Below are 10,472 nucleotides of genomic sequence, written 5' to 3' on the forward strand. Positions count from 1 at the left end.
TTCTCATGGGAAATCAGCAAGCATGCGAAGAGGATCTACAGGAGGCGTATCTGAAGAAGGAACCAGAAGGTGTGAGCCGAACGTCTCTGATGAGGCCAGCAATCTGCGTCAATCTGCGAGTAGTGCTTCTGCGGGTTTGCGACTAAGCGATGTTCGCGAGTACTCGATGCCGCGTGGAGTGGCTGATCACCAAGGCAAGAAGCAGTTTGATGAGTTCCCTCTGCGCAGCAGTAGAGGATTCTCATTCCAGTTGACTGGAGAGTTAGAGGGAGACTGCGGAAAAACGAATGCTCAGACCAGTAAGCTGAACGTGAATAATGCATACATGTGGGCTTGGATTGGTTGTGTGCATATGCGTGGGCATTTCCAATCGGGGAATATGGAGACGAGGTTTTCATAACGGCAGTTTGGTATGCTGAACCGCACTGCAGCAACGAATACCGTTTTTGCAATCTGCTCAGGAACCGAATCCGCTCTGTTTGAAAGCTGCCAGTCGAGTACCGCTGCACAGGAGGCGGTTCGGGAACGCCCCCTCGCGACTGGTCCTCAGGCATCGGTATGTTTGGTTTCTGGGTTCTGCGAATGGTGTGTCGCCTTCTCTGTGCAGTTGGGAAGTTGATGCTTAAAAGTGGCAACGCCATTGCGATGTGGTGCTTTGCAGGCACAGGAGAGCGTCGACCTTCTTCTTGAGCAGAGGAGCGTAAAATTGTCAGAATCTAATGCATTTGACGGGCAAGCTTTCTATTCACTCTCTAAATCTGAGAACCTAGAATCAGTGTTGCAAAGCGCTGTGTCTACAAAGTTAGCTCAGCATCTGAGGTACTGTAGCGGTCGTGATAGCATGGTTTGGCGTCACTCGAAACAAGGGGGAGACGTATCTCTCCATTCAACTGAAAACATGACTGCAACAAGAGTTGGAGGCGTGAGAACGCCAATATGCACCCAAAAGGCCTCGGCAAGGTACGTGAAGCCAGGTTCACAGGCGACGGCATTCTCTGAGAGCACTGCAGTGCAGCAAAAGCAATACTATGTTCCTCTAGAAGTAGAGGCAGTGAGTGATGTGTCTCGTCGCCCGCGACTTTACGACAAGCAAGTAGGTGGGAAGTGCACGAACTTCGCTCATGATGGGTCTGGGAATCGATCGTCGTCCTCTATACCTAGCAAGGGCTCACGCAATCACAGAAACACAGAATTGCGCTACGCTTCTGAATTAGAAAGCTTTCCCAATAGAAATATTGCGAGAAGCTCGGGCCCTGACGTACCAACAAGGGAATTTCACTCTGACAAACCCAGAGACTCTTCAGTGCCAGACAAGGGTGGCAACGCTCCGAAAAGACCCTTGGATTCCAATTCGACATTCGGAAGCACGGCGGAAATCTCCTCGTCTAGAAGAAGTAGCACAGGCGACTTGAGTCCTAACATACTTGGGAGCAGGGACCGTTCACAGGCGACGCACCATGCACGCGGCCACTTCGGGAAGTCACGTATTGACACCGCTGCTCCTACGGCCTTCATTACACGACCTTCCTACATGGACACCACTGCCGTTGGAAGGCGATTGACGGCGCAGAACAATATGTGGTCAGCAGTGGGCAGCTATGAACCTCTGGCGTCTTTAGTATTCCACGAGTTGTACCGTCAATTGTCCCCTGCACTTCAGGCGCTTTGCATGCAGTGCCTCCGAACAACAGATTCTCCAGAGCTGCGTGCACTAACGGACATCCAGCAAGCAGCAATGAAATTGGTTGCTGACCAGTCCGTCCGAAGAAGTGCAGCAGCAAAGAAACGCCTTGCGGAGGTTTTCAAACGGGCAGGGCAACCAAAGGGAACTCTCGAATGTCTGGAGCAATTTCTTCTTACGCGCGCTCCTATCCTCATATATTTCGACATCGTAAGCTTAACGCCACACCTGGAGCAAGGCGGATTTATTAGGTAAGACTTACGAATGCGTCTTCGGTAGCCACATAGTAACGATGCGCTTTGCCTGGCTTTCGGGCTTTGCGGTTCGGTAGATCGATTGGCCTCTTGCTCGCCTCTAACTCAGGTCGCACTTCGAAATACCCCAAACTGACGCAACATACCTGCGCAAATGCAATGAAAGGGAGCAAGCGCTTTATTCTGGCTTGTATGAACATGAGTCTGTTCGACCAGAACACCACCCAAAATATGGGTATGTGAGCGTAAATTGCAAACTTCAACCGCCTTGGGAGCCGCAACCTGGTGAAGCATGCATCATCTTGAAAGATCACGTTAGGTAGGCTTTCGGAACTTCTTTAGTCCTTCGGCCGGCGGTGGTACGCTTTAGCATCTCTGTCGGTGTTTGCGTTTGTCGGCATCGCGCCAAATGTTGACTATGTTCGCTTTTATACTCATATAGGGTTCGGGCTACAATCTCAGCAAGTCAGAGTGATGGTTCTGGAGTGTTATCGTTTGGGCATGAACCTTTAGTGGCAACTCTCAACAACCCGTGGCATGTCTTGGAGGCCCTTGGGCATGAGGCATTGGCAGCCTTAGCCGTAAGCGCACAGACCAATACTGTGGAAAGGGAGGGCGGCTTAAAGAACGGGCACGGGAAACAGTTCCCGTTGTTGAGCCCGGGTTCCCTTTCTGTACAGCCCTATGCTTTCTGCTAAACAGCTTTCTGGCTTTGTTGCGTCTTACAGAATGAATTGGCCAGCATTGAAGAGTCTGTAGTGCAGTTCAACGTGCACGCATTTAAACCTGTAACAGCACGCAAATGTGTACAGATCCAGCGGGGAAATTGATCGTTGTTGTGCAGGCTTTTGCAAGGGAGCCGACGACATTGAAAGGCACTGACACAGCAGCGTTGGTGGACTGCAACATTCATGGAGAGGTCAAGCTAGGGTGAGGCTGAGACTGAAGTCAACATCCTTGCGGTATGTTCAGGTGGATGATCCACCATCAAGTGCGTTCATGATTGCGCTCAGAAAGGACGTCGAAGCAATTGTGTTGCCGAAAAGCGCAGCCCGCGACAAAGGCACGTTTACGAAGCTGCAGGAAATTGCCACGCAGTACATGGTACCGATATTGTCAATGGAGAAGTGCCCTACAGCTGTTAAGGACGACTGCTGGAAGCATACAATGCGGCACCTGCAACACGAGGTCCTACTAAAGAAGACAGCCTTGGGGAATACATATGGCCAAATATGACGGAACAGAACGAAACGTGTCCAGGAAATCACCCCAGTGTGAACCACCGTCTGTGGTGCAGCCTCCTGTATACTGAGTTCTGCAAGGCACACAGCCTCTACACCGTCATTCGCAACTGCATGTAGCGGGAAACAGGCTGCATAAGCCTCTAAGCCTACAACAGTGGATGCTCCATCGTTCTGCAATCTCCCGAGCAACCCCGGATTTTATTATCCGTGAAATGGGTAACGACTATAGTGTTAATATGAAGCAGCCCATAGTTTACCCATACGGGGTAATTATTTGCTTCAGCCTCCTCCCTGTTCTGTCAACTGGGCCGATACTAGATACTGCCGAAAGAATGGCGCAACAGTGTTGACTATCCGGCAGAGGGCCGGTCTGCCAAATCACCCTTGGAGGGATTTACATGCGGTTCGTCACCATTGCCAGCATATGCTGCCCGCGGCAGTAACCATGTAGAGCCGTCGTGCCCCTTCAAAACAGAAGCTCCCTGTGGGTGAAGGAGTTCGACGAACTGCACACAGGGGAACTGCTGCATCTTTGAAACCTGCTCAGTGGAAAGTCCCCCGAACTCTATGGCAGAGTACATTATTCATCTTCTCGCTCCAACCATCGTAAATACTCTTTCATGGAACTCTGGCTGACGCTGTGAGGCCCACAGGAGTTGAGTGTCGCCTTGATCGCGGCTCTCAGAACCTGTTTTGCCTGTGAACGACCACCTACTTGGCCAAGCAACACAGCGGCCTTGTACATCTGCGCACACACTTCTGGCTGCGACAATCCCAAAGGAAGCCTGTGCAACAATACATAGATGCCAGCTGACATGCAAGTTGCTGCCAAGCCGACTGACTCAAAAGACCTGATGGAGTCGGTGTGAACCTGCCGCATCACTTCTGCTTGCGCGTGGGCAGCCCTGGCAGCGCTCTGCAACGCTTGCCACACATCCGTAGACAGGCAGCCACTGACAGCTACCGCTTGTGGAATGGCTTGCAAGATATCGTTCAAGACCTCAGTTAAAAGCTCCACCCGCTGTGTCTGTGTGGCATGGAGGGAGGGGCTGACAAGGCTTCTTAGTGCATTTTGTTTTCGATCCAGCTGCGCCTGGATGGCTTCTCGGTTCCTTTCGAGGGCACCGGCGGGAAAGTGCGAATTGCAGTTGAGGCAACGGAGTTCGCTGAATACATAAACCGGTATTCTATTGCCTAGGAACGATGATATGCCAGCGGACGAGTCAGGGAAAGCCTTAGGGGTAGTTGCCCATAAAGGCGCACATGAATGACCCAGAAGGGCCAATATTTGCGTGCTAGTCCAACGTTGCGGCCCCTCCCCATTTTTCAGAACCGGAAGAAGCAGCTCCGAGAAGGCGGTGACAAACTCCAATGTTTTCGTAGGCATTTTCGAGAAAAGTGAACAGCAAGCGGCTTGCTCTGCCAACAGCTTGTGGTGGGAGCCTAAGCAGCGTCTGAGAAGTGCAGCCGCATCAAATAGCTCATGACGTTTCTGGTCACTGCTTGCGTTCTGTTGCATTCCTCCTAGAAGCTCTCGTGCGCGTGGTATCGAAGTGCAAATAGGACATGGAAGGCCACACAGTAGTTCATATCGGAAGGCGACGTTTCCAGCATTGGCTGCACTGCTGTCACCCCGCGGAGGGAGACAGGCCTGCTCAGCAGAAGGCAACACACATACTCCATTCAGCTATAGTGCTGCGGCAGATACGGGAAACTGCAACTAGAAAGCGCGTTTCGACCCTCGCTGCTGCAGAAATGAGCACGGGGACACAGGGTCGGAGGGCAGGAAGTGCACACCTACTTCGCAGCGACAAAAAAATCCAGCATGCTTGAGCAGCCAGTCTTGACGGAAGCCCCAGGAGCTCTTCGGCAGCCCTACAACCGGACCGTAAGAAATGCAAAGCTCTTGTAGGCGGTCACTGCCTCCCCGATTATGTGGGGCACATAGCCGGACCTGTAGGAGCGCCCCCCGCCCAACACCACGAGGGCTTGGAATTAAATTAGCATATTGCGCCGCAGTAGAATCAGCATCTCCCTCGCGCTTATGTTGGCACAGCTGCTTCGGGTGTCGCTGTTGCTGGTGCTGCAACTGGATTCTAGGCTCGCCAAATGCCGTTATAGCATTAGGGGCACATGAATGGTTAAGCAGAGAGGCCACGAGGAACACAGCAGTGCCAGCTTTGATTGCCTCCTCTTCAGGATCACAAAGAACACGAATTGTGAAGCTATTGCAGCAAGCTACACCATAGGCGTGGAGCGCCGCCGAGAAGAGGCACCTAGGAAAGGGTACACCACGACGCGACAAACCGCCACTGTCTTGCATGGCTAACGAACGAACAGAGCACTTCGGGCACCAAAGCCGGCAGCACGCGCAGCAGCAACCGCAAAGGTGCCTTGCATCTGTCTCATCTAAATGCCGTGTGGAACCTTTTGCTGCACTTGCTGCAGCAGCGAATGCTGAATCCGAAGGTGAAGCTTCTTCCCTTCCGGCAGGTCTACAGATGAGACAACGGGCGCCGCAAAGCAGACCTCGGCCAGATGTTGCGGCTTCGCCAGCCAGCCAGGCAGCATTCAGCAGCCAGTCCGCCACCCTAGTGCTGTCCACGACAACAGATGAAGCCCTCACGACTAATTGGCGCCATGGTGGCTCTCCGATCATACTTAGTCCTGCGGAATTGGGGGCATTACTCAACTCTACTGCAGTCTGAACTGGGGTTTTGGCAAATGCCGTCGAGCCACTTTCCTCTGTTAGTTCATTTGAGGCCGCTGTTGGTGGCAACAGGGAAGCCAATAGCTGGCGCGCAATGCAACGATGAGAATCTGGCAGCGCCAGTGCTAAAGGTTGCAATAGCGCATCTGCCACACTTGCTGCTGCAGTTCCCCCCGTTCCTCTTAAATTGTCACTGCGTCCTCCACAGACTTCCATCCCACTGACCTCTTGCTGCTGGACCTGTTGCTGTTGCTGCAAGCGGCAACTACGCTTGTGAGAGGAAGCCGCTCTGCACCCGTGGCAGCAAAACAGAGCAGCCGTGCAGGAGCCACAGGGCACCACGGGAAGGGTTGGATATAGGAAATGGCTCAATGCACTGTTCCAGGTGTCGAACTCCTGCAGGTGGCATTCACTTGCAGCTCCCTGCTCACGAGCCGGTACCGTCGCGCAGCCTGCGCAGATCCCCTCTGTCTCGTCCTTGAGTTCAAGGCAGGTCCCTTCTCTTTCTTCACTCTCTTTCTTGCCCGCGGCACCCTCCTCGACGCGCTGCTCCCACGCATCGCGGACAATAGCATCTGCATGGAGCTTCATGCCCTCTGCGCTTTGTGCTGGGCTTTGTGCAGTGGCAAACTTGTAGTGTGAGGGAAGCAAGAAGGGGATCTTCGGAACAGCTGTACAGAGGTCTGGGTGTACGTACACTGCAAGCGCTTCTTCTTCCAAGACCAAGCAGGGATCATTTTCAAGTCGAGAAGGCGCATCGTTAGCTGTCACCAAACTCCAACCTTTCGTGCCCAGTTGTGCGCTTACGTCTCTCCTAAGCCAAATGTTTGGAGAATGAGACAAAGGGTCACTGCCCTCGGGCGAAGGGCGGGGAGCTGCACTGCAGCCACAACCGCAACAACCAACAATCATGCGACGAGCTGCAGTAGCTGCTTCAGAAGCGTTCGCCTGCCCCTGGGACATCATCTGCGCCTCAGCGATATCTCTATCGATCTGCTGCAAACAAGCACGCGCTGCTGCAGTGCAGTAATTCGTATTGTGACTAGTTTTGCTTCCGCTGCTACTGCTTCTGTCGCTGCTGTTGCTGCCGAGAGGTACGAAATAGCGCTCTACTCCTTCTCGCAAGTGAACCAAAGCTGCAGCACGACGGTGCCATGCCTTGCGGTACATTGGGTCTGCCGCAACGGCCTCCGTCGCAGTTCGTAGGGCTCGTCTGACCCGTTTAAGCCGTAGCAGCGCAAGGCTTGCATTTGCGGACAGCACCGCAAACAGACTGTTGCTGCTTGGGGTGTTGGCGTTGTTGCTGCTTGGAAGCAGCAGTGTTCCAGCTGTGTACAGCGATGCAGCAGCCGCCGGCCGGCCACGCGCCATAGCTGCATTGCCCCACAGCTTAAGCTGAGTGCTAAGTTCAGCATTGGGACGCAGCTTCCAGACCTCTAAATCCACCGCACGGCGGCGAGTGGAATGCCCCTCCGAAGATAACGGCCAATCAGTCATGTCGCCGGCTTCCCACAACGCACGAAGCANACTGCCACTGCAACTGCTGCAACTGCTGCAGCACGGATCATGGCTCCCGTTGCAGGTACACTGCGAAATCCCATTTGTATCAGCACTATATGGAGGGGGCGGCGGCACCAAAGGGGTAGACCGCGATAGAATACGATGTGTCAAGCACTCTGCACTCATGCAGCAATGGCTGTTGCTGCTGTTGCTCAGTAAACCTGGAGCATCATCCCCGGCAGTAGGGAGGCTGCTGCAGTTACAGCTGCTGCTGCTGCAGCTGTTGCAGCAGAAGCCATTGGTAGTGCAATCCCTGGTGTTTGGGCACGCGATCCCAGCGTTGCTGCATCTGCAAACCTCTTGGGCGGGCCTGCACCGGCTGCTGCTGGAGTAGCTGCTGCCGCTGGTGGAGCTGCTACTGTCTGCGAAGGCGCTGTTGGCGCCGAAGCAGCCGTCCCCGCTGCTTCCACTGCACTGCGCCACATCGCCTGTGTGTCCGCACGAGCAGAGGACTCCCTCCAGTAGCTGCAGTGCTGGGAAGCCGATCTGCTGCAGATGCTGAAATAGCAGGCTGGTGGCCATTTCAGCCACCCCTGCGGCCTGATGGCACGTTAATATCTACCAAACAGCTGCCAATACAGCCAGCTACTCCATTTGAATTCCACACTGCAGCAAAAAAAGCAACGAAATGCAGCACGCGGCCCATCGCAAGCATCGATGAGGTCCCACGGCCGACGGCGGCAGACATGAGGTAGCACAAGGGAAGGCGAAGGTAGGAAGATAAACTAAAACGCTCTAGTAAAATTGAATTTATAAGTACAATTTATGAGTTTATTTTTTATTTCTGGAGAAAACCACAGCCGGCATGTGGCTTCCAAGTTTACGACGCGTTCCTGTGAAACCTGTACAGAAATACGGTGCATGCGCCAGGGGCGTCCGCTTTGCCTGCAATCTGTTAGTCCTCAGCACTCTCGCATTAAGATGAATATCTGCAGTTGATGTTGCCAGAAAAGGAATAAAAGAACAACTTATACTGGTGGGCTGCAAATCCCGCCGCGGCACCCCCTGAAAACGGGCGGATAGCATTTTGGGTGTTGCGTTTTCCGCCTCTTCGGCAGCTCAACCTGCAAATTTGTTTTCATTTCGCTCTTACCTCTTCTACTAAACGCATATCGGCATGGCGCAAACGCCCTCTGGAGCTCCGGTATGGCCAGACAACACNACCTCTTCTACTAAACGCATATCGGCATGGCGCAAACGCCCTCTGGAGCTCCGGTATGGCCAGACAACACGGCGCAACAGTGTTGTGGTCTTTGCAGAATCACGAAGCGAATGGATTCAACTTGCCCTGCCTAGGCTAAAATGCCTCTTTTGTTGCGTATTTGTGTAGACATATTGAGCAGTTCAGTTGCATATACACCGTACAGCGCACAGCCGGTGCTTTCTTCATACATATCGCTGTCTTCCTGTTCACCTCTTCTGGCGCTCAGACAATGCGTATGGATGACCTCGTCATCCCTGCGAAGAATGGGGAGCACAGAAACATTCCAAAGGCGAAGTTCATAGTACGTACCATCTGCTCATTTAGCCTGAATGTAGCGTCACTTAGAAAGAAACACGAGAAGGTAGTTGCTTTTTTTTTTGCCTTTGTAGCAATACCTGTTTTCTCTCTGCTGATGTGCATCGCTGTTTATTGCTTGAATTCGCATTGGTTCCACGGTTCCACCCTTTCTTTCTTGCAATATCCCTTCGTGGTACTGTCTTCGTGAAGTGAAGTGGGTGGAAGCTGTTGATTTGATTTTGGTGCAGAGGCTTCACTGCGTTCGTCTGTGGTTTGTCTTGTTGCGCTGCAGGAAAAAGTGGAGACATTTGTCGGGGCCTGCAACCCGGTATCTGTGGAGTATCTCTTCAAAGAACTTCTACAGTACAGCTGCAATCTTCTCACTCTCCGCATGATATTTGCCCTTAGCAAAGATGGTTACGGGTTTTAGGCCATTCCAGTTTCCAGTGATGGGTGTATGCGCTGCCATGTGGATGCGTTTTTATGCTTCTACACTTAGGTTTGCGTGATGCGTGTGGTATTTCTTAGAATATTATTCTATCTTAAAAATTACAAGTAAAACTTGTGCGCGTGCATGTATGCGCGGTGAGTGGGATGGAAATGCAACATGCATTAAATTAAGCTCTTCCGCTTTTTTTGCTATTAGGAAATATCGTTATATGGAGCGTTCTATATTGGAACAGAAAGATACGCTGAGGGCCAAGACACTCGCTATAAAAGAGACACTAAGTGCACTGGAGATGCTGAAGAGGCAGCGCGTAGGGACCCCTCTCGTTACCCCATATATTGAACCCTTAGTTGTAATGCATGTATATATATATATATATATATATATATATTGTTTAAACTTATATACGTATTCATACATTAATTTGCTTCACTTTTTCTTTGCCTCTCCTTCCAGGACATCGCCAAGGAGGGAGGCGATGGGGAACTCCAAACACACTTCCAACTCGCTGAGACAATCCACGTGCAGGCTACTGTTCCTCCAACTGACACCGTTTGTCTTTGGCTCTCCGTAAGAATAATTAGCTGGTCACGTAAACCCGCCAGATAGCTAGCTAGATATATAGCGAGCTAGCAAGCTAGTGTTTGTGAGCCCGGAGTGGTGGATATGCCCTAAGCAGATATATGTGAGCCTTTAATGCGCACTGTTCAGTATGACATTCTGCAACTTATTATCCATACTGTGTGTTGCTGCGTTTGTTTGGTCGTGTGGCGAATGCAGGCCGATGTATTTGTGGAGTATACCCTACAGGAGGCGGAGGATGTCCTCAACAAATGCCTCAAGTGTGCAAGCAAGTACTTGGAGGAAGCGGTGAGTGAATTCAAGCCATATCTGATGAATTGTCTGCTATGGCCTGGCCTTTCTATCAAAAATGCTGCTTGGTGGCATGCCTTGACAGTCCTCGCCTTCCGTGCAACGAGCATATGCCTGGGAGTGCGCACGAATGATACACTTGGACATCATGATTCTGCAAAGCTCCTTCTGCTTTGTTGCTGTTCCCTCCCCTCCTCGTTG

At 52.0% G+C, this 10,472-nt stretch overlaps 4 protein-coding genes across 4 annotated transcripts in view; 2 read left to right on the forward strand and 2 right to left on the reverse strand.

Moving 5' to 3' along the window:
• Positions 1–166: 166 nt before the first annotated feature.
• Positions 167–3,171, forward strand: EMH_0036340 (uncharacterized protein; the record flags this gene model as incomplete). The annotated part of the gene is made up of 7 exons (XM_013495077.1): positions 167–299; positions 462–556; positions 662–1,932; positions 2,045–2,170; positions 2,378–2,516; positions 2,780–2,865; positions 2,949–3,171. 7 exons carry the CDS (start codon positions 167–169, stop codon positions 3,169–3,171), a joined length of 2,073 nt encoding a protein of 690 aa, XP_013350531.1.
• Positions 3,172–3,759: 588 nt separating this feature from the next.
• Positions 3,760–4,566, reverse strand: EMH_0036370 (uncharacterized protein; the record flags this gene model as incomplete). Its single annotated transcript, XM_013495078.1, has 1 exon — positions 3,760–4,566. The coding sequence occupies one exon, from the start codon at positions 4,564–4,566 to the stop codon at positions 3,760–3,762; it is 807 nt and encodes a 268-aa protein (XP_013350532.1).
• A 333-nt stretch (positions 4,567–4,899) lies between these two features.
• EMH_0036380 (uncharacterized protein) lies at positions 4,900–7,386 on the reverse strand (the record flags this gene model as incomplete). The annotated part of the gene is made up of 1 exon (XM_013495079.1): positions 4,900–7,386. One exon carries the CDS (start codon positions 7,384–7,386, stop codon positions 4,900–4,902), a length of 2,487 nt encoding a protein of 828 aa, XP_013350533.1.
• Positions 7,387–8,882: 1,496 nt separating this feature from the next.
• EMH_0036390 (prefoldin subunit 3, putative) overlaps positions 8,883–10,472 on the forward strand; it is a gene marked incomplete at both ends in the record, with an annotated part of 2,138 nt that continues 548 nt past the window's right edge. Inside the window, 5 exons of the mRNA XM_013495080.1 lie at positions 8,883–8,954; positions 9,243–9,373; positions 9,597–9,708; positions 9,855–9,968; positions 10,179–10,268. Coding sequence (XP_013350534.1) covers positions 8,883–8,954; positions 9,243–9,373; positions 9,597–9,708; positions 9,855–9,968; positions 10,179–10,268 — 519 coding nt within the window. The remainder of the gene's footprint in view (positions 8,955–9,242; positions 9,374–9,596; positions 9,709–9,854; positions 9,969–10,178; positions 10,269–10,472) is intronic.

This window comes from Eimeria mitis, genomic scaffold (genome assembly GCF_000499745.2).
Source record: "Eimeria mitis Houghton genomic scaffold, Emh_scaff1409, whole genome shotgun sequence".
Classification (NCBI taxonomy): Eukaryota; Apicomplexa; class Conoidasida; order Eucoccidiorida; family Eimeriidae; genus Eimeria; species Eimeria mitis.